A 24,562-nucleotide genomic window follows, 5' to 3' on the forward strand; every position below is an offset into this window, starting at 1 on the left:
ATGCGCTCAAACACAAGCTCAACTCTAAATTGTAGGTTACCAATAATCTTTTTAGTGATAATCTAATCTACTGATAAGACAACACCAGTGTCCCCCATTCCACCTCAAGACTCAAACCCACAAGCTTTGAAGGAGGAACATATCTTAAAACACACTATAATACCATTAGACCAAATACTATGCAGTGCTTATACAATAAATGAAGTCACATAAGGGGAGAATGAACACTTATAGGTATTATCCATGCACCGTCCAATTTTGCATTGTAACCTTATTTATATGATTAAGTGCCTACGAACAATAAAATCATTAATAACACCTACCCATAAGTGTTCTAGAACTTTTTGTTTGTGTTTTAGTTCTTCAAGTACAATAAATTTAAAGTGAACAAATTTTATATTACAAACATTTGCCATATAATGAAGCAATGCATCCTACTCATATGGGGTGGAGGCGGTGTTGCATGTGATTTAAAAACCTTGCACACTACCCCCCGTCCTCTATAATAGTTTTGTACCCCGAACTTAATAAATTATAGAGTTTAAAAAAACTGTTTTTTAAAACCAGCGTAATATCATAACATGAAAAAACAGGAATGATATATTATACAAACCATCTAATTATAAATATAAAAATGTAAAAGTATTCATATTGGTGATATAATATACATAAAGTTTAGACAATATATAGATATATAATTCTAGTCACAACCTCTAAATATATAAAAACCAATTATATCTCAATATAAAACTATAAAATAATTATATTTTATTAATAATTATATTTTATTTACCAAAAAAATTAACGAATGAAACAAAACTTATGTTTACAAGTCAAATCACTAAAAGGCACCATTTTATTCTTATTAATAAATATCTGGTCACTTCAAATAATAATAAACTAAAAAAAACTTAAAAATTGAAAAAACATATACATACATCTCTCTATATACAGTGCACAGAACATACGCATGGTGGCGTGGAGTTAAACGGACGTCAACGGCGTTATAACTTTTCATCCAAAGAGAGACCATATAAAAAACACATTGATTTTAATTTTATCAAAATCAAAATCAAAATCAAAATCAAAATCTCACACACTCTCCAAAACCCCTTGTTTCAGAAGAGAGAGAAAGAAGCAAGCAAGAGAGATCTGAAGCACTGACAATCCTATCTTTCTTCACACCGGTGGCTGGCTGCCTTTACATTCTCATCATCACCATCACATATACATACATACATACATACACAATTCAATTCACCTGTATTCATTCACTGTATATAGTCACCGGAAACCGAAATTAGTGAATCAATCGCTTGAATTTGATGAAACATTTTGAAATTCTCTTCAAAACAGCTGAATTTCGCTAACGGAATCTGAAGACGGTACGTGCTTATAATTATAATATACTTTTTGATCGGGATTCCTTCCTTCCTGACGTGTATATATATATAGTTTTGTAGCTTTTTGAATTAGAATTACGAAGGAAATTGGATTTGATGTATTACAGGTATTAATGCCGAAGGTAGGTTCACAAAGAGGAGGCACAACCGCAATCACGTCATCTACATGTAGTAGATCTGGGGATCCGTCACAAAATCAATCAATTATAATATTTACAAAAATTCAAAATTCTGGTTGCTTCTGAATTTTGGCCTAATTATTAATCTTCTGATGGAGCTTCCTCAGCCACGTCCTTATGGAACAACAACACAAGGTACATACATACAGTAATTATTATTATTTTTGTTATTTCTGTTAGCACGTGCACGTATACGTACACAGTTGATTGATGAGGTGAGGATGCACGTTAAGTAACTGAATTATTATTCTTATATATATATAAAAGAAGAATTAAGATGTGTGTGTGATGTGGTTGAATTGAAATTACAATTACAGGTAGGAAACCAACGCATGACTTTCTTTCACTTTATTCACCTGCACACCAAGATCCATCTCCAACACCTCCAGGTAATTAATTATTATTATTTAATCGCATAATTGTCCACTTTAAATATGTAGGGTTCTATGTTGGGATCTGAATTCTGATGTATAGAAAAGTCAAAGCCATATCATATAGTTACATGATTTTAATTAATATTATTTTTCTTTGTTATTATGTGAATGAAATTTAGTTTTGTAAAATTTTAACAGTAATATGCATGGTCACAGACAAGTGAATAGTAATTTTATATTAAAGTTTTGTTCTAATAAAAGTAAAAATTATGAGGTGTAGATGAAATTATTTTTTTAACCTTTTTAGAGATGCAAAGCATGTTCTTGTTTATATTGGTGATCTGTAATAAAGAATTTTGGAAATTAAATATTTGTAATTTAAAGAGTTGAGAAAAGGTAGAACAGAAAGTGTTCAAACATTTAAACTATCTTTGATGGAGTTGGTGTTAATTAAAATCATCTGTGTGCAGTGTACTAACAAAAATAGAAATGTATATATAATAATTACATTTAAACAATCAATTTTGATCCATCTTTTAAATCTGGCAGAAAGAAACATTCTATCTAAGTTAGAACATTTAATTATATGAAATGGGTTAAATGTGATCATGAGTTTGACCCAAACTGTTTAGACTAAACTCAAAACACATGAATTTTGTGTTAGGTTCATGTAGAGGTGTTCATAAACCGAATAACTGATAGACCAAACCGATATGACCATACCTAACCAAAAACCGGTGGATCGGTTAAAATTTTTTTTTTCATATAAAACCAAAATTAGTGGGTCGGTTTTGGTTATCGATATTTCCATAACTGGCAAAACCGACCTGAACCGAGTTTTAATGCATCCACAGTTAACAAAAGTACCAAGCCAACCCAATATGTGAAACTGATCCGTATAACTGAATTATAACTAATGTAACACAAATGTCAAATGGTAAAACTCAAATTATTCAAGCCCAAATGTGTGATAACAATTTATTTAATGGTTAAAAGATTTCAAGCACAATCTTTCAGGTTCAGTTACATTATTCTAGGCCATTGTAGTCAAAACCGAATAGTTCACGGTTAATCAAACATGCAAAACCGATTAGCCATAACTGACTTAACTGAAACGATCGGTTATCATTCTCTGCTTAACCAAAATTTGGTTATGGTTACGGTTTTGGTCCAAAACAGACCCAAACCAACCTCTACACATCCCTAGTTACGTGTAACGTTAGAAATTCACATCCAGAAGGACCTGATTATATTCGTTCTATAATAGAATCTAAATCAATAACAAGAATCTTGTTTTGTAATCTATATAACATACATAAACTGTCAACAGGTGGCTGCTACCTTGAAACACATGACTTTTTGCAACCTCTAGAACGAGCAGGTAAAAACGTGGCTAAAGAAGCAAATAAAGTGGACGAACCATCGACTGGGAAGTCGCTCCCGCCAGCTGGACCAACTGCAGTAGAACACATTCTTCCAGGCGGGATCGGTACATACAGTATTAGTCACATTTCTTGTATAAATCAAAGTCAAAGGATGCCAAAACCCGAAGGGGTCCTGATCACAGCTGCAGCACAATCTAGTGGCAGTGATAAGAATGATGAACATTCAAATTGCAGTTCTTATACTGGTAGTGGTTTTTCACTGTGGGAAGAATCTGCTGTGAAGAAGGGAAAGACAGGGAAGGAGAATATTGCTGGAAACCGACATGTGATCCGAGGTATGTTGTTGCGCAAAGTGAAGCAGAAATAAACAGAGAGAAAGTTTTCAAATAGGTTTAGATAAAATCTGAATGGTAAAACTATTACAAGAAGTGCTACTATATAGGGATTTTCTAAATTTGTCAGTCTGCTAAGTTTTCCAAATCACTAAAGATTGATGAAATTAATGAAAAATCTTGATTGATGTAACTGGGGCTCTAAATCAAAGAATTTAGGTCTGACAGCTGGGCAAACTGCATATGGTTCTTTGCCACATAATCTGGCTCGTCAAGCCATTTTCGTCCACTGGTTATGGGCCCCATAATAAGTTATGCTCGTTTGAAGTTTAGGCCTTTTTTGCTCTATTTCCCTTTCTTATTCGATTTTCTAAACCAGTAATAATGTTTTTAAATTGTTGTTAACAGAGGGGGTCATGAAGATGGGAGGAGTGCCATGGATGGCATCATCCATGGAGCGGCCATCACAGTCTTCATCCGCTCATAACCATCCAACCGCCACCATCAGTTCTCTGTCATCTTCTCGGTTTGTTCATTTTCTTTTCACTCTGTATCTTACATATTAGTATGTTAATAAATTTTTCAATCTTGCTTATTAACAGTCTTCTAATTGATTTTGCAGTCCATCATCAACCCAAAAGAATCCAAGTTTTGTTGATATGTTAAAGTCTGCTAAAAGTTGTCAAGAAGATGAGGATGATGAAGAACAAGAGTTTGTTATCAAGAAAGAACCATCCTCACACTACAAAGGTATCATTTCTAACTCGTTATCTCCTCAATTGCAAAATAATAATCAGATTCTCAAAAGTGTACAAATTTGTTTGTATAATGATAGGTGTTTTGTCTGTTAAAGTGGACACAACACACCATGATCAAAAGCCCAACACCCCACGTTCTAAGCATTCTGCTACCGAGCAACGTAGAAGAAGCAAAATTAATGACAGGTACGTTTATATTATTAATTACAGTCTTTAAATGGTCAATTTAGGTCATTGTAAAGATTAATATTATGATTTTTTTTTTCATACTTGACCAGATTTTCAACATTGAGAGAAATCGTTCCTCATGTTGATCAAAAGAGAGATAAAGCATCATTTTTATTAGAGGTATTATACTATATAGTATATAGTATATACCATGAGTTATATGTTATAACTGTCTAACATTAGATTTATAAATTTTCTAGGTTATTGAGTACATTCAGTTTCTACAAGATAAGGTGCATAAGTTTGAGGATTCATGTAGGGGATGGAATAACGAACAGCCTTCGATGATACCATGGGTAAATTCAAAACTTACAACTGGTCAACAAGATCCTTATCAAAACTTATTGGTTATTTTGATTCCAATAGAGCAATAGCCAAAGACCAACAGAAGGTTTTGTTGACCAACCACAAGTTCAAACCGGTCCATCTGGGCCAACATTGGTCAACAAGCGCAGTTCTGACTCGACTTCCCTTGAACAAGCTGGTCAACACGCACGATTGATCAACAAAGGATCTCCTTTTCCTTCACCCGTGCAGCCGAACATGTATTCTCCCGGGTGTGGAAGCACAAGTGTCGCTGCACCTCCTTTAACACTGGCATCTGATACAGCAAATGCAGCGTCCCCATTATGGCAGAGCAGATCATGCACAACCGAATGCACCACGGTTGCACGTGATAAGCTGAAAGATCAAGAACTAACAATTGAAAGTGGCACAATCAGCATTTCAACCATTTACTCTCAAGGGTAAGAATTTTTAAGCTATGTGTTGCCAACAAATCCACCAAGGTTCATAGTTTAAAGGGCTAGCTCGTTAATGTGAGCTAGGGTGTTAAGGTTAGGGATGTAAACAAGTTCGAGCTTGAATATATGCTCACCAATCGAGCTCGAGCTTTAGAAATAAAGCTCGAAACGAGCCTAGATCAAACTCCTGGAAGTTAAACAAGCCGAGCTTAGCCTAGACGAGCTTGGGCTTGGCTTGGCTCGTTTACACCTCTAGTACTAACAGTGGCTTTAGTTTGTTCGACTTATAACGTTTCAGCATATTTGTGTGCAAACAGGTTATTGACTACGCTAACACAAGCGCTACAAAACTCCGGTGTTGACTTGTCACAAGCCAACATTTCAGTACAGATTGACCTAGGAAAAAGAGCTAAACCTAGTACACATGATTCATCAGCCCCCATTCTTAAGGTACATATAATAGCCCTTGCAGTCGGGTTGGGTAACAGGCTGAACTGGGTTCGGGTCAAAACGGGTTCTGACTAAATAGGGTCAAGTTGAAATTGGTAGTTGCTTGTTTGAGTTTCAACCTTTTTACTTATGAATGGGTTGGCTTGGGATATGTTTCATTTATAATGGGTGAACGAAATAGAATCGGCTTAAAAAGAAAATGAGTCAAAAGTGGGTGGAATCTTATCTTTAATGCATAAAATCTCATGATATTTTTGTAATCTTTGGTGTATTGTTTGCAAACAGTCAAACGAAGATGTAACGCTGACTCGTTCAAGACTTGCAAGCACATGGGACGAGAAAAGTGATAGGGCGTTGAAGAGGTTTAAAGCAAGCCGAAACTAAACCAAAGCGATTACTAGGACAAGTTTAAATCAAAATTTGGTATGGTGACTGCTCATTTTTTCCAACTTTGACCTTATTAAGGATCATTCTTGTTTTTCATTTGTGTTCAAGATACATTGTACATTTATTATTATTATTTTTCTTTTGGGGGTGGGGTGGGTAGGGGGGCCATTGCACAGAATATTCTGACAAGATGTATCGTTATTATTATTGTTATTATTATTATTCATTGTTATATCTATAGGGAGGCTTCCAATAGATTTTTGAGAAGCCAAAATTATACGATGGAATGAAATTGAATCACTAGTTATCTATTGAAACTCCCATTTGTTTGATGAAATATTTATGTCACAGTGTATCTTGCTTTGTGTTTTTTTTTTTTTTTAATCTTTTTATGTGGTGATATGATCCAGTTTAGCCAAGCTGTCATTTAACATTTTAATGTGGTTTCTAACATGACATGATAAAGTAAATATGCTCAAGGAGTACAAGACCGTAACTTAGGACTAGAACTTGTAAGAAACCCTCCTAAGGAACATTTCCGTAACATGTGTGACATTCATCATTTTTAAAAACCCGAAAACCCGACATATTTTAAAACTTCGATATTTTTCGGATCATCAATTCTTAATAAAATCCCCGCATTTATTGTGTATTTGATTGTGTTATTTAGTTGTTTATAATTATTGGTGTTCTTCAAGACGGGTCAACCGCCTTCTTATCATCCTTTCTAAATTCCCGCTCTTTGACTCGTTTTTCAAGTCTTGGATGAACCTAGACTATTTTTTTTGTTGATAATTAACTTCCACCTTCACCAAATTAAGTCAAAACTCATTAATCTGGTGATTACTGTTGCTTAAGACTAGTCTTATGACTAGCTTATGCAATTAATCATTTCAACCTTGTTATTAATGATTTGAAGCCTATATAAAGCCTCACTCTCAATTGTGTTAATACTTTTCAATTGGTGCTAAAATCAAAGCTTCAAGTTCTTCTTTCTTCTTTGATATTCCATCATCGAGTAATTATTGTGTTATTTCTGTACAACATATCATGTGATCATCATCATGTTGTCACTCTTAACAACCATGGTTGTGTTTTCACTATCGCTCGTTGGCACGTTAATGTTCGGTTAAAAAAAGTTTTATGTTAAAAACTAACTTTTGCAAAACTAATAAACAAGACTAAGATTTTCCAACATGTCACGCCATCTTATCATTTCAAGCATGTTAGACATAAATCCGAATCAAACCTAGTTCATGTCCAACCAAAAACATGAACCATTTGTTAAACTTGTTTTATTAAATACTATTCGGCTTGGAATCGAATCTAAACCATTTAAATTAACTAATAATTATTATAACCTACTCTTTTCCTAAGGCTAAAATAAATCAACTTAAAACCAAAGAAGTAACATTTTCCTTTCAACTAATAAAAATAAAATAAAAAAAAATATTTTTAACAAAGTTTTTCGTCTAAGAATTATAAATCGAGCATGTCGGCCACCTTTTTCTTATTTTCTTCAACCTCATTTTGATCCTAGTTATTTATTTATCTAAGGTCGCTCGTTGAACCAAACTTTGTCGGTTCACTCACTCAAAGCTATTTTCGCTTATTTGCTCGTCTCGCTTATTTAACGGGTGAGTTTTTCATAACCCATTTTTAACGCTTTTAATATTTTTGGGGTGTATCATGTCACGAGTTTTTATTTCGTTAGTTATGCACTTGTTTACAAACCTATTCACATTTATCGTACATGTTAATATTATTCTTGCATATTGTTTATGATTATGCGTGAATTATGTGCAACGTGTTTACTGTTTTTATGGTGGAAGTTACAAACGTATGCACATAGTGGAAAGGTCCGTCGGGACGTACCTGCGCCGTCTAACGTTACGACTTCGGTTGCTTACGTAAGGTGGTTCTCATTTCCCCAACTTCTACGGCTTCGGCTAAATGAACGGAATGACGACACTATTTGATTTCAATTACATTATGTTTGAACATTTATTGCATGACGATCGCTGAATCGCGCATTTTATATATATTTATATACGCAAAAATTAATGAAAACTCACCAACATATTTTGTTGACAAAATATATTATTTTAAACGTGTTGTAGGTTGATATGATGAAGTGTCAGGACAAGAAAACTAGTTATACCTATTATTTCAATGAATAATATTTGTTTCATTTAGATGTAATGTTTGTCTCATTATCAAACTATTTGTATACTTGCGAAATTATGGAATAAAATAAATATATTGTCACTATTAATTGTGTTACAAGCTTATGAGTGACTTGTACGTTGCACCCAGGCGTATTCTGCTTAAAGCTGGGGTGTTACAACATGCGGGAAAGCCAAGATGCATTCGAACGATTCTCAAATGATTGGCTAATAATTCATTCTTAACTTGATGAGCTAGATACCAAAAACTAATGATAGATATCACTCCTAACTATCAATTATTGATATCATCCTGACACAATGATAGATCACCACCATTAATGACCAAAGTACAAGACGATTGTGATGACACGAGCCAAGAGATTGTTAAATGCTATAAGATAACACGAACATAGGGTTATACCAAGAGCAATGCCTATATCTAGTCCTTGTTTCTCTGAAATGACAAGAACAAGAACGTGACACTGTCACATAATGTACCTACAACAAGCATCAACAATGCCAACCATCACCTTTAGATACTCCTCCATATGTAGTGGCACATATTATCTTCGTCAACTCTCATACTATGTATTTTACTCATTCAAAGTGCCATTCACCCCATATTTTCTCCCATGTAGACTTTGATTTTCTTAAAAAGTGTTTTATTATGTGTATATTAATCATCTATTTTATATGACATAAATTGTATGCGCATTTATAGTTACTGGTTTTTACATAAATGATCATAGACAAACTTCGTATTTTAAATTAAATGTTTCATAAATATACAAGTGGAAAAAAGGTGTGAATAATTTGTGTAATGTTTGTAGTGGATTGGTTAGATAGTCCTTATTCCTTAACAGCATAACTTAGCTACTTAACAACTACACAACACCCAATCAGAACTCAAAGAATCCCACCAAATAATGTTCAAGACTTTAATCTATTATACAATGACTCTCTTCTACACATATGTCATGAAAAGGATGTTACATATTTCTAGGATATGATTGTTATTGTGGTCAGATGATTGGGTATGTGTGTGCCCACATTCCCGTCTCACTTATTAGTGTATTAATATGCAACTAATTTACATATTGTATTGGATTGTTGTTATTGGCTTATTGGATTATTGCTAGTGGCTCACATGGGTATTTCCATAATAGAATGCTATTGTATTGATTCGCTACTGATCGTTCAACGTATGGTATTGTTGTTATCGTTACACTGGTATTTCCACAATAGAATGTTATATTTATTCATTCTTGATTCAGTTTATCACCTCGAAAAGTCATAATCATTTTATCAAATAAAAAGACTAAATCACCAGAGCTTTTGTGCAGTCATGCCTTCAAGAGCCAAAAGCCCAAAGAAGGTTATAAAGTAGTTTAAGAAAAGGTTGTGAATTAAGTATTGTGATGGACACCCGTTGGCTCTTAAAGCGTTGGGCACATTGTCTCTGTATAAGCGAGATGCAGCATATTGGGAAGGGTGCATAAAAGGGCCAGAGAAAGAAACACATTCCCATATAAAAATGGCAATGCAGATGATCGAGCTGTGACTCTTTGCCATTCGAAAACAATAAGGACTTGTATAAGCATATTGCTTGTTTTTTTGTTGGAACAATAATATTAAATGCATGTGATTTAAACACAACATCTGGGATCATGAATCTCGTTGAAAGATGTCTTGTTAGTATAGGATTTAAAAACAAGTTGATGATGCATAAATTGGATTAGTTGTTGAAGCAAGGGATCATCAATATCATTCACCATTCCCTCGTCTACTTACAAACTTAGGGGATTGAATTTCTGCTATGTTCCAGAGACATCATACTTCATAATTATTTGCCACTGATAATATAACAAAGAACCGTACCTGGGTATACAATCATTGCATATCTGATGTCAGTGTCGCTAAAGAGGGTCTAGTATTTCTAAGCCATTGTATAATCAAGTAATATATAATGTCACAGTCACACTTGGATTAGCTATGATCACAATGTTCTATCATTGTATAATCATGTATGTCACCAAACTTAATATAGAATATACACTAGACAAAGTAAAACATGGCATAAATTGATAAATAGACAAAGTAAAAATATGACATAAGCAAAAATTCAAACAAACTTAATATCCTAGAACATAAAAAGAAAACAACTAAAACAGCACAGATAAAGAAATGCTATCCGAATTCACAGGCAGTTCGCATTATAGGTCCACCAAAGTAAAATGTCACACCCCGACTTAGGGTCTGGGTGCGACCCCCGTTAGTTGGTATCTGTTTTGAAAATATATCAGAGTTGCGGGTTATTAGCGGAAGTCTTTTAAAATATAATATTCATTTATAAAATGTCGGGTCAGAATACCCGTTTGATATTTTAATTAACTATCTTTTGAACATATAATTTATTAATAATATTCTAAATAAAATATCTGAGCCATCAGATCACCTCTAATGACTATGTCTCCAATCTTCTTTTAGTCTTGCCTGTCAGTTCTATTCTTTACAGTTTCCCTGAAATGTGGGGGAAAAATACGTCAGCACACAGCCGGTGAATGACGCTGACTCAATAAAACCAGTGTGTAAACAATAATAATACCTTTGTGACAATACTCATTAGGCACCCAACTCAATTGGGTTAAAATTACCCTAAGTATATGTACAATTAATCATATACACAATATCATTTCTCTGGTCAGTCCCGTAGACTACCAGAGGCATGTTTGATGATATGCATGGCCTCGGGGAAATCCGAGTCACCATGTATGTATGGATCCAGACATATGTATACTCTTAATTTGAGTATGCCCGTTTCTTATTATTGTAACACAAAGTTTTAAGGATTCGTAAATCCTATGTAAATAGTTCAGACTCTAAAAGAGTTGTAAAAATTTGGGGCGTATTCACCTTGTATGATTGTAAATCAGTTTCTAACACTGATTTCTGTATATTTGATCAGTTTCGGTTACTGACCCCTGTCTGTAAATCAGTTTCTGTTACTAATTCCTGTTTCTGTTTTCAGCTTTCTGATTGATTGATTGATTGTTATCCCGAACCTATAGTACGAGATTAACATTTATATAAATATCTAGATCAACGATCTAGCTTCAGACCCCGTAGTCTGTTTTGTATAGCTGTAACCTTGACAATTTATTTGTTTGTATGGAACATGTGGACATTTAGTCCATTTGTTTATTTATTAATTATATATCAGGTATTCAGGAAGAAACATTTATATCGGGTTTCTTCTTCTAGAAGAAACATTACATTACCTGTGTGAATAGTATCTTTCTTAATCATTAAGAAATACTATTTTTAAGTATACCCTTTTTATATAAATGACTACGTTTCTTAATCATGAAGAAACTATAATTAACTACAACCTTTGCTTATGAAAAGCTATATTAGGTTTAACAGTAATCAAGGTTTGGGCTATACTCCCGACTATGGTCTAAGCTATTATAATAATAATAAAATAATAACTTAATCAGAACTCCTACCTTGTACGGGTATTTGGAGTTAAATGCTTATGATTGATCGAGCGGCACTTCTACTCTATATCGCGTACGACCATTTAAATCGTCAGAGCTTCGGAGCTTGGCACGTTCCATGAGATCGGCACACTTTTCGAGGTCGGCACGCAAAACATGTGAAAAGTGAAGTGGTTGGTGTGAGTTGTGCTGTGCCGAACACCCTTCTATTTATAGCCGTAATTCTGCAACTTCGCGTATCGCGAAGCTGCTTCGCGTATCGCGAAGATGCACTAGCTATGCTGAGTCAGCAGTAGGGTTGCCACGTGTCACCAGGTGCTGCCATGTGTCTCCACGTGTCATGCATGTAGAAGTGCAGCTTCGCGTATCACGAAGATGCCTGATCTGCAACTTCGCGTATCGCGAAGATGCTTCGAGGTCGGTTCAAGTCTTTTGTCTTTCGCGTATCACGAAGATGCCTGATCTGCAACTTTGCGTATCGCAAAGATGCAAGTTTCAGATTTTCATTTTTAGTCATTGTACTATCCAAAAATACTAAAGCGGCCCTTATGCGGCTCGCGCGAAGATGCACTAGCTATGCTGAGTCAGCAGTAGGGTTGCCACGTGTCACCAGGTGCTGCCACGTGTCTCCAGGTGTCATGCATGCAGAAGTGCAGCTTCGCGTATCGCGAAGATGCAAGATTCAGATTTTCATTTTTAGTCCTTGTACTATCCAAAAATACTAAAGCGGCCCTTATGCGCATGCAGAAGTGCAGCTTCGCGTATCGCGAAGATGCAAGTTTTAGATTTTCATTTTTGGTCCTCGTACTATCCAAAAATATTAAAGTGGCCCTTATGCGGCTCTGCGAGCGTGCGAAGTACAAAGTGCGCCATCAAAACGCCACATTACGCCCATCGCCCGAGTCTGAGTCCGTGCGCGTCGGGTGCTTCGCACCGCACCCTCCGCTAGGACTATGGAGAGTGATTAGTCACATTAAAACATTTCTATGAAAACTTGCTTCATTATAAAGAGCTTCCATTTCTTTTCTTGTTTCCATGTGGGATGAAAATTCCATTCCTTATTTATATCCATGGAATGCTTCCCTTTTTCTTCCATCTATCCATGTGGGATGGAAATTTTTCTTATTTCCTTAAGATAGGATGCTTTGTTTTTCTTATCTTATTTTTCTCATTACTTGTCTTTGTAATTATTTTTAATCCTTCAATTTTTAAAGTTGGCAACTTTAGCTCAAAATATGTATAGGTTTTTCCTAGATGTTACATAAAAGTATCTCCCCGACTTCTGATCAACGTTGGTAATGATATCATAGCAAGCGGGATGCGTAGTTGAGGAGCGGATAGATGGAGGAGCCACAACATTGTCGTATGCATCACGTACTTGAATATTTTTGAAATAACTTGCTTCTCCTAGCTGATGTGCCGGGAAACGCCCACTACCCATTTCAGTAGTTGTATGATGCCCGTTTAAGCGTCCGTTGATCACCTCACCACCCCAACTTACCTCGGATGCACCTTCGTTTAATGATGTAAACCATGACTTTGGCCAGCATCCTATTGGCTGACCATTAACTTCCAACCACCAGTTCCCATCAATTGCCTATGTAAAACATTGGACTTTGTGTTTTAGTAGTTAATTATACCAATGAAACTTTATTTGAAAGTAGGAATTTGGACAATGTATATATATATATATACCATAGCAGCAAATATGGTCATATATCATATTGAGAACCATCCATTTGTGAAATTAGAGTGATGCTACCGCCAATCGCAACATCGTTGTTATTTTGAATAAACTCGTTGCTGTATGCAGGATTGTAACCATTTACATCGCCATATCCATCAGTCTGTCTGTCAAAAATATAATTTCACAAAAATGTTTATATACAACATCAAAGTTATATAAATTTAACCTCATACTTGAACCAATACAAATTTACATAAACTTATAGTCGAGAAGATGAATAATCTGATCCTGGCGTCTTGGTAAAGGGGTGGATCGACCTGTTTTAAACAGATTGCAAGAATAAGTGTTATCTTGTAATACTTGGTAGAGGTATGCACGGTTTGGTTTGGGTCGGTTTTAGGGTAAAACCAAATCAAAAACCTAAAATTCGGTTTTTGGATTTCTGAAACATTTCAGTTTTGTTTTTTTTTCAGTTTAGGTTCCTCTGTTTTTGTTTTGGTATCAGTTCGGTTTCTGTTTTTGCCATTTAACCTTGAAAATTTTAGGGCAAAAAAAAAGTTAGCTGAAAATAATAAATTTTACATTTGGCCAAAAATATTTGAGTTACATATTTATTAAATTCTTATAAATTACTTAATAGAAAATAAAAATCCAGAAGTTCTGTTCAGTTTATTTTTTTTTCCTGTTTTTTAATACATGCAAAACCAATATCTAACTGTATGCGTTTTTGTTTTCGAATCGGTCTTTTCGGTTTCTTACACACATTCCTCTATTTGGTAGATATAAATAAAGAAAGGACTTACATGCCAACCAGCTTCAATGGTATTCAAACTCGAGCCAGAACCCGCTACTACCCATAGCTGACTCAAACTAAATTCCAAATCACCTTCAACCCTTGGGTTCCAAATATTCATTGTTACTTTTGTTCCACATCTCGGCCCGTTAGTAGTTGGTGCATGTAATGTTGCATACTAAAGAAGAAAAAATTACCAATTCAATACCGAAAAATTATGAAAAAAATTGTGAAATATAAACATGCGGTTAAAATAAATTACCACATGATTACAGCCATCAGGGCCAACCATATTTGGGTGAGCTGTAAGAAAACTGGTCCTCTTGCACTGGTAACTTTTGAACGAACCCGCTCGCAATATATCCTCTATCTTTGTTCTCCTAATGGGGATAGTCCCTTTTAGGCATTTACCTTTTGTATGCCACAATTGTGCAATTGGTACTTGTCTAACTTCTGAACTATTCATAATGGATGGCATTTTAGTCTTGTCATTATTGATCCAATTTGGAAGAAAATTTGGCTTCATCTCTAAACACAAACTATATTATTAGTCTTTAAATCATAATAGTTGGTTTGTTTTGCTTGTTATATAGAGTACGTATAAACTCGTAGGTAAAATGGAAACAAACTTGAATGGTGTGGTTTTTAAGAGAATATTGACACAGTCTATAATATCACCATCCGGACTCTGTCAATAATTCATAAATTATAACTTTATATGTTAGCTAACATACAACAAAAAAAATATAATGAAACTAAGAAAGTAAATTAAGGAGAAGAATAATGTACCTTAATATATTTAATCGCGGGTTTAATAACACATTTCAAATACTTCAGAATTTCAACTTTCTCCGCTGCACTGGGAAAACTACTTTTGCCAGCGTAACATACAGATGCCACCGTGAATAGGTACAAGACCACCACCAAAAAACCAAAATGTAAGGCCCCTGAGCCCGGGTGCCCTACTTTCGTACGGTTTATGTTTTTCTTGCATCTTACAGCCCGGTCTACCATTATACCAAGTTTCATGGCAAACCGACCTCAAACACTTAATCTTTTTAACCAAAACATACCTCATGGTTTCGGATTTGGTTCGGATCTAGACCAACCCGCGGATACAGACGTGTTTCTTGTTGTTTGACGATGCTAGGTCACGAAATCACCTTAGTTCCACTTGGTTTCGGATCTAATGAGAGAATGAGAACTTGTGTGTATTTGGGGTGTGTGAGAGGAGGCAAAAGATGGAGAATATGAGAATGTTAGGGTTTTGGGAAAGTTTATGAGTTTAAATACCCCAAGTCTATGGGCCTTAGGCCCGTTACCATCCCTTGGACCATCTTTTATCCTATTCTTACCACTCAAAGCCATTATTACTTAATAAAATTAAATAATGATACACGGATAATAGCAAAACTTTATTTTATTTATTATTCTAAAAAATACGGATGTTACATTTATGTGAATTATGAAAAATCTAATTAAGTGATGTAAGAAAAAAAAATTGGTGGCACAAGAATTTTTCAAAGACACATGATTGGTTAAGAGGAGACGCATTCTCCAATGGTGGAATCATCGACTTTCCAATACCTAAATAGTCTGGTAATACAAAGAGAGAATTGATATGCGTCTAATAAATATTGTGATTAAGTTGATACTGAAAGTTTACAAGAAAGTCTTTGAAGGATTTGAATTATCAAATCATGTAAAGTAAGTTCTCGAGAACACAATGGTTGTTGTGTATAGAGTCGTATTTGAATACATTACAATTATTGAATATTTTGAACATAAACGGAACTCCTAAAGAGTTTCCTAAGGTAGTTGAATACTTAAAAAGTTAATTGATACATCTTAATGATGTAATTCTTGAACTTCAATAAGCATACATATAGAAGATAATGTACGCGATCAGTACAATATCTCAATAAACAAAGATATGGTACAATCTGGATTTTTGATATGTCATACAAAAACTGATGTGTTAAATGAGCAAGTTTGTGGAGTAAAAATCTTGAAAAAGTGAATGAACATGCATAATTTGTCAAGATGAAAAGAAATTCATGATTGATTGAAAAATGCATAGAGTTATGCTTATTACGTATGGACTAATATAGTTGGATTGAACGTGGTACAATTAAGAAATATTTTGATAATAAGGGAGATAAGTTAAATGTAATTGGTCATAGTTTTATTAAAATTTTACTCTTAAAAGTTTATATAATCACAATTTACAGTGATGATGCACACATCATCGAGAGAAATTACAGAACTTTTAGAAGAAGAATTTTTGAAATACATTGACATGATGTGATTATTGATCGACCTGCAGTTCGAGTATATGTGTAATTATATATATATATATATCAATCCATCAAATTATATCTAAAAGTTATTGAGACATTTTACCAAATGCAAGATTAATTCTTTGAGTACGCTAAATGACGACCAACAATGCTAACTATATCATTTCCTACCTAAATATGAAACATTATTAGTTTAGAAATAACACAATTAAATGCATAAGTGCATTATATCGTATTGTTAGCTATATATGATTATTGTATCTTTTGTTTATATTTATTAGCATGTGTCTAGCTAGGAGACATCAGAATGGGTTAAACTATATATTTCAGGTGTGAAAGATATGTGATTATATTTTACTAACCCATCAAAACAAGTTTGGCTAGTATTCTCGATGCAAAAAACACAACACGGTTATCAGTGGTATATGTTTACAAGATGATGCAATAGAAGTTTTCAACCTAAAGGCTCGCATTTCAAGGGACGAAGACGCAAATGACTGACTACAAAAGTTTTGGGCAACTTCATAGAAGATCGATATTTACAATTTTAACCGATATATAAATCAGGGGGAGACAATACACACTGCACTCTTTTTTCCTTAGCTATGATTTTGTCCCACTAGATTTTCCTAGTAAGGTTTTTAACAAAATAGCATCTCAAAGCCTGTAAAGTTAATAACAAAAGAGAGTATTATAAATAATTATTGATATAGTTATCTAGGCTTAAAATAGAAATAATCTGACTTAGTTCTACAAGTTTTCCCGTCCCTATATATATTCCGTTATATAATTGACACCTACGTCTTTTTCTCTTATTATTCTATTCTTTAGTATTAGGCTCACAACAGTTATCCGTTAATATTCGCCGTGAAAACGAACGACGACGGACACACACAACACAAGCTGATCATCCTTGGACACACAAGCTGATCATCGTTGGCCGATCGGAGGTTCGTATTATCTTTTAATTTAATTCCATAACCTAGGGTTTCTTATTCAATCAATTATATTATTATGCCATATAATGCTTAATTGTACATGCTAATTAATTAATTAATGTGTGTTGATTCTTCTGATTACTTTCAGTTCATGCTAACTAGTTGTTGATTTCTCTATGAATAAATAGTTTGATTATTATCAGTAGCTGTTGATTGATAGGATTATGCCGCCATATAATGCTTAATTGTACATGTTAGTTAGGGCTTTTTATTTATATACATTGATAATTAATTAATTAATTTAATTAATGTGTGTATTGATTCTTCTCAGTAGACTTAACACATCTCTGCAACACACAGATGTCGATGATTCCGTACCCAACCCAAGACTACCTTCTACACGAAGAAGAACTCCTCCGTAACTCCTACAGCTTAAAACTCTGGTGGCGTTACCTAACCGCACGTACCCAATCACCCTTCGTCATCTACGAACGAGCCTTGAAAGCCTTACCTGGCAGCTACAAGCTCTGGCTCGCCTATCTCCGTGAACGCCTCGAACTGGTACGTAATCTGCCATTCACTCATTCGCAGTACTAAACGCTAAACAACACCTTCGAACGAGCCTTGGTCACTATGCATAAAATGCCCAGGATTTGGATCATGTATTTGACTAGCTTGACGGACCAGAAGCTTGTTACCAGGACGTGCAGGACGTTCGATCGGGCGTTGTGTGCGTTGCCGGTCACGCAGCATGATAGGATTTGGGAGCCGTATTTGGTGTTTGTGAGTCAGCGGGGTGTGCCGGTTGAGACGGCGATTAGGGTTTATAGAAGGTATTTGAAGTACGAACCGGGGCATATTGAGGATTTGATTGAGCTTTTGTTGCGCTCGGGGTTGTGGCAGGAGGCGGCGGAGAGGTTGGCGGGGGTGTTGAATGACGATAGGTTTTATTTGATTAAAGGGAAGACGAAGCATCAATTGTGGTTGGAGCTTTGTGAGCTGCTGACGCAGCATGTGACGGAGGTGTCGGGGTTGAATGTGGATGCAATTATTAGAAGGGGGGTTAAGAAGTTTACGGATGAGGTGGGGCGGTTGTGGACGTCGTTGGCGGATTATTATATTAGGAGGAAGTTGTTGGAGAAGGCGAGGGATGTGTTTGAGGAAGGGATGACGACCGTTGTTATGGTTAGGGATTTTAGGGTGATTTTTGATGCGTATTCGCAGGTTGAAGAGAGTGTGCTTGCATTGAAAATGGAAGGTATGGACGACAGTGAAGACGGAGACGAAAACAGTGAAGAACATGAAGCGGATGACAGGTTTAACGTGACGAAAGAACTTAAAAGATTTTGGTTGTGTGATGAAAAAGATGTTGATTTAACGATAGCAAGAATAGAGCATCTTATGGATAGACGACCCGAGCTTGCTAACAGTGTTCTTCTACGCCAGAATCCGCATAATGTTTAGCAATGGCATAGGCGAGTGAGTATCTTTGAAGGCAATCCAACTAAGCAGATATTAACGTATACCGAGGCGGTGGGAACAATTGACCCCATGAAAGCTGTTGGAAAGCCTCATACTTTATGGGTTGCGTTTGCTAAACTGTATGAAGCTCATAATGATATTGCTAATGCGCGGGTGATACTTGATAAAGCTGTGCAAGTTAACTACAAAGTGGTTGATGATCTTGCTAGTGTATGGTGTGAATGGGCTGAGATGGAAATTAGACACAAAAACTTTAGAGGTGCGTTGGAGTTAATGAGGCGTGCGACAGCTGAACCGTCTGTTGAGGTTAAACGCAGAGGTAACAAATGCTGTAACTTATTCTTTTATTTACGTAGTAATTGATGAGTGGGGTATAGAATTGCAACTTACACTTGTTAATTCTTTTTGTTTCAGTGGCTGCTGATGGCAATGAACCAGTTCAAATAAAGTTACACAAATCTTTAAGACTTTGGATGTTTTATGTTGAATTGGAGGAAAGTTTAGGAACTTTGGAATCCACGCGTGTGGTGTATGAGAGAATCTTGGATCTTCGTATTGCCACACCACAAATTATTATAAACTATGCAATGCTGTTAGAGGTATGTAAAAGCAACTCTTTATTTCTTTAATTAAATATACGCAATTATTTTATGGGAAAACTTTCATAGAACAGTAACCAAGACACCAAGTTTCCCCTGTTATTCACTAGTCACTCGGGCGGGTGGGTTTTCCTCGGAACTGGAGATAACCTGGAGGCGCTTAGGGGCTCCGTACGGCTGGTAGGGCCAGCTGGCTGTGACCTTTGCCACTGGGTCACCCCGTTCAGAGTCCTAGGCAATTCTCTGTTTCCTGGCCATTCAAAAAAAAAAGATTCATAACAACCAGTTACGGTAATATTAAAGTTGAAGTTTAAACAACAGATAATAAAAACAAAACTTCAAAAACCCTACAGTAAAAGCAGTACCCAATAACGTTAAACAACAGAAATTAAAAGGCCTAATTAACCTAAATTAATGTGGAAAAGAACAAGGAGAGAATAAAAAAGAAGTTGTTAGTAGAAGAAAGAAGTAAAAGAAACTAACCATGTTTATCAAGTGTTGCTGACTTCCTGGAGATCCGAAATTCTGAAAAAAACAAATAAAACATGTGGAAGAAGTTAAAATCATAGGTAAAAAAGGTTGAAACATTATAATCCACATAATTATTAGGAATTAAGGAAAATGACCTGACATGTCATCAAGGTAACCTGTTAAAACGCTAGATTAGAACCGTAAACCAAAGTTGAGTTTACTTTAGTGACACATAAAAAGACCAACCTTCTTTTGTGGAACAGATGGGAAACTTGATTACTATTGTGTAAAGTTATACCTTTTTTATTAATCACCCTTCGCTAAACTTGAATGTCGTTTTTCAGGATAATAAGTGCTTCGAGGATGCTTTTAAGTTCTACGAACGAGGCGTGAAAATATTCAAATATCCACACGTGAAAGACATTTGGGTCACATATCTTTCAAAAATTGTCAAACGATACGGGAAATCCAAGCTTGAAAGATCCTGAGAGCTATTTGAGCATGCTGTTGAAATGGTATGGTTCACAATGTTAGTTAATTATTTACAAATTACAATTAGGCTTGTAAAAGAACCTAACGAACACGAACAGGCTTGTTCATGTTTGTTCGTTTAACCTTAACCGAACAAATGAACGAACAAACATTTAATGAGCGGATTTTCTTGTTCATGTTCGTTCGCTAAGAAAATGAACATGCTCGTGCCTGTTTATATTCGTTCGTTTATATTTTAAACGAATGAACATTAACGAACGTAAATGACAAAAAAACGAACGTGTTCGTGCCTGTTTGTTTGATTTGATTGGGTGATGGCTGATACATGACGGGCCAATTAGTATTTGGTTTAAATTTGATTAGATATGTAATATGCAAACAAACATTAACGAACAACGTAAACGAACAAACATACACGAACGTTCATGAACAGACACGATGTGTGCTCATGTTCATTTATTTAACTAAACGAACAATTGTTTATGTTCATGTTCATTTATTCTTTAAATAAATGAACATAAACAAACTTCCCACTAAAAAGTTTAAAAAACATTCGCTGAACGCTTGGTTTATTTATAGGCACCTGCTGAAGTTGTGAAGCCATTATATCTACAATATGCAAAACTTGAAGAGGATTACGGTTTAGCTAAACGGGCCATGCGTGTTTATGATCAAGCAATGAAAACGGTCCCACCAAACGAAAAACTGGGCATGTATGAAATATACATAGCGCGTGCGGCTGAGATATTTGGAGTTCCAAAACTCGGGACATTTATGAGCAAGCGATTATGTCGGATGGGCTTCCTGAAAAGGATGCACTGAAGATGTGTATCAAGTATGCTGAGCTGGAAAAGAGTTTGGGAGAGATTGACCGTGCTCGAAAAATATACGTTTACGCGTCTTGGTTGGGGGACCCGCGGCCCGTTGGTGAGTTTTGGACCAAGTGGAATGACTTTGAAGTAAACCATGGTAATGAGGATACTTTTAGAGACATGCTTCGTGTTAAGAGAACTGTTGCTGCAAGACATAGTCAGGTATGTTGTAATGTTATTTTTAGTTGTTTTCGTTTTGTTACGTTTATAAGTTAGTTACACGTTTGCTCTCCGTCTTTCTAAAATTACACCTCCGCTCCATACTGTTTACTTAATTGTAAGACAGATGGTCCTTGTAGCGGATGTGCGGCTGGTTTTTTTTTTTTTAATTTGAAAGAATTGACTAAAATACCCTTGATACTGTGCAAACCTTTAAAAAAAATGCTGGTGGGACCCGCTATTAAAATGACAAGAAATGAAATAAATATTAAAAGCTAGTGTTGGGACAAAAATGGGAAGTAGCAAATCTTTGTTGTTTTAATAAAATATGAAGGGGTATGTTGGTCAATTACCAACAGAAAAGTTAACCCCCTTCCCACTCAATGACCACCAGCATCTAGGGGTGTGCAAGAAATGGAAAAAATTGAGCTCAAACAAAAACCAACAGCTTGTTTCTATGTTTTCATATAGAGTGAACTTTAGGTTCGGTTTTGGTTTTGTATGTAATTAAAACTGAAAATACCAAGGGGACCTGAATTTATGGTTTTTTGAATTTTAAGTAATTTATAAGATTTTAATAAATAGTGTAACTCATATATTTTAGCCTAAATGTATAATGATCAGTTAATTTAACTTAATAAAAAGATCTAGACTTAAATTCATTATTTTTGGCCAAAACAATTCAAGCCCATGTGGTAAAAATGAAAAACCGGAAACTGGATCGAACCTATACTGAAAAATCGAAACAACACTGTTTTTAAAAACTTAAAAACCAAGTTTTTAGTTTTTGGTTTGGTTTGAGCCCAAAACTGATTCATCAACCCCAATTCTTAAGGTACACATAATAGCCCTTGCAGTCGGGTTGGGTAGCAGGCTGAACTGGGTTCGGGTCAAAACGGGTTCTGACTAAATAGGGTCAAGTTGAAATTGATAGTTGTTTGTTTGAGTTTCAACCTTTTTACTTATGAATGGGTTTGGCTTGGGATATGTTTCATTTAATGGGTGAACTAAATAGAATCGGCTTAAAAAGAAAATGAGTCAAAAGGGGGCGGAATCTTATCTTTAATGCATAAAATCTCATGATATTTTTTTAATCTTTGGTTATTGTTTGCAAACAGTCAAACGAAGATGTAACGCTGACTCGTTCAAGACTTGCAAGCACATGGGACGAAAAAAGTGATAAGGCGTTGAAGAGGTTTAAAGCAAGCTGAAACTAAACCGAAGCGATTACTAGGACAAGTTTAAATCAAAATTTGGTATGGTGACTGCTCATTTTTTTCCAAGAGTAATGTCTATATCTAGTCCTTGTTTCTCTGAAATGACAAGAACAAGAACGTGACACTGTCAAATAATGTACCTACAACAAACATCAACAATGTCAATCGTCACCTATAGATACTCCTCCATATGTAGTGGTACATATCTTCGTCAACTCTCATACTATGTATCTTACTCATTTAAAGTGCCATTCACCCCATATTTTCTCCCATGTAGACTTTGATTTTCTTAAAAATGTTTTATCATGTGTATATTAATCATCTATTTTATGTGATATAAATTGTATGCGCATTTATAGTTATTGGTTTTTATATAAACGATCATAGACGAACATCGTATTTTAAATTAAATGTTTCATAAATATACAACAGGTGGAAAAAGGCGTGAATAATTTGGGTTTTGTTTGTAGTGGATTGGTTAGATAGTCCTTATTCCTTAACAACATTACTTATAACAACTACACAACACCCAATCAGAACTCAAAAGAATCCCACCAAATAATGTTCAAGACTTTTATTTATTATACAATGACCCCCTTTTACAAATTATGTCTAAGAAAATGATGTTTCATATTTCTGTTGCCTTTAATTACATGTTTCATATTTCTGTTGCCTTTAATTACATTTTTAGAAGCAAATTTCATTGTAATCCGTGAGACTTGAGCCGAGGCACGTGAGTGTTTAAGGGATTGTCTCTACCCCTAATCACCAACCCCAATACATATTTCATTTTGGGAAAATCCCCAAAATAGCTCATCCATAAAATGAGATTCCAACTTTGTCCCATAAACTTAATATATTTCCAAAAATGCCCTAACTCATCTTTGACCATGTATTAGGAAATCTAACGCGTCTTTGACATGTTAGCATAACACGTCATCAAAGACGCGTTGGATTTCCTAACACATGGTTAAAGACGCTAACACGTCGTCAAAGACGCGTTGGTTTTCCTAACACATGGTTAAAGATGAGTTAGGCCTCCAAAGACGTGGTCAAAGATATGTTAGCATCAAACGCATAGTCGAAAATATGTTAGCTTTTTTGTTTGTTTTTTTAATATTATATTTTTATAACTAGTTTTACTTATATTTGTTTTTCTTTTATAACTTTTAATATATAAAATTTTATATTATTTTGAATACACCGACGAGAAATGTTTACTTTTATCTACAGACCGACATAAATTTTATTTAAAACCGAGCGGGGTCAAATTTTATTGAATATTTCAATATTGATTTGGCACAGCTCGAGTTTGAGTTAGTTTATGTCGGTCCGTAGGTAAAAGTAACCATGTCTCGTCGGTATATTCGAAATAATATAAAACTTTTATATATTAAAAGTTATAAAAGAAAAATAAATATAAGTTAAACCAGTTATAAAAATATAATATTAAAAAAACAAACAAAAAAGCTAACATATCTTCGACTACGCGTTTGATGCTAACATATCTTTAACTACGTGTTTGGAGGCCTAACTTATCTTTAACCATGTGTTAGAAAATCTAACGCGTCTTTGACAATGTGTTAGCGTCTTTAACCATGTGTTAGGAAATCCAAAGCGTCTTTGACGACGTGTTATGCTAACATGT

The 24,562-nt window shown here is 35.0% G+C and overlaps 1 protein-coding gene and 1 pseudogene across 1 annotated transcript; both read left to right on the forward strand.

The window, feature by feature from the left end:
- Nucleotides 1-1,674: 1,674 nt before the first annotated feature.
- LOC143558593 (transcription factor BIM1-like) lies at nucleotides 1,675-6,333 on the forward strand. Its single transcript, XM_077047407.1, has 11 exons — nucleotides 1,675-1,717; nucleotides 1,900-1,971; nucleotides 3,287-3,676; nucleotides 4,082-4,199; nucleotides 4,296-4,423; nucleotides 4,509-4,617; nucleotides 4,710-4,779; nucleotides 4,860-4,955; nucleotides 5,026-5,405; nucleotides 5,720-5,852; nucleotides 6,138-6,333. Exons 1-11 carry the CDS (start codon nucleotides 1,675-1,677, stop codon nucleotides 6,234-6,236), a joined length of 1,638 nt encoding a protein of 545 aa, XP_076903522.1. The 3' UTR covers nucleotides 6,237-6,333.
- Nucleotides 6,334-17,982: 11,649 nt separating this feature from the next.
- On the forward strand, nucleotides 17,983-22,908 carry LOC143558594 (uncharacterized; annotated as a pseudogene).
- The last annotated feature ends 1,654 nt before the right edge of the window (nucleotides 22,909-24,562 follow it).

This window comes from Bidens hawaiensis, unplaced genomic scaffold, assembly GCF_021521415.1.
Source record: "Bidens hawaiensis isolate Kalapana, Puna unplaced genomic scaffold, B.hawaiensis_p1.1 tig00019558_1, whole genome shotgun sequence".
Lineage (NCBI taxonomy): Eukaryota > Viridiplantae > Streptophyta > Magnoliopsida > Asterales > Asteraceae > Bidens > Bidens hawaiensis.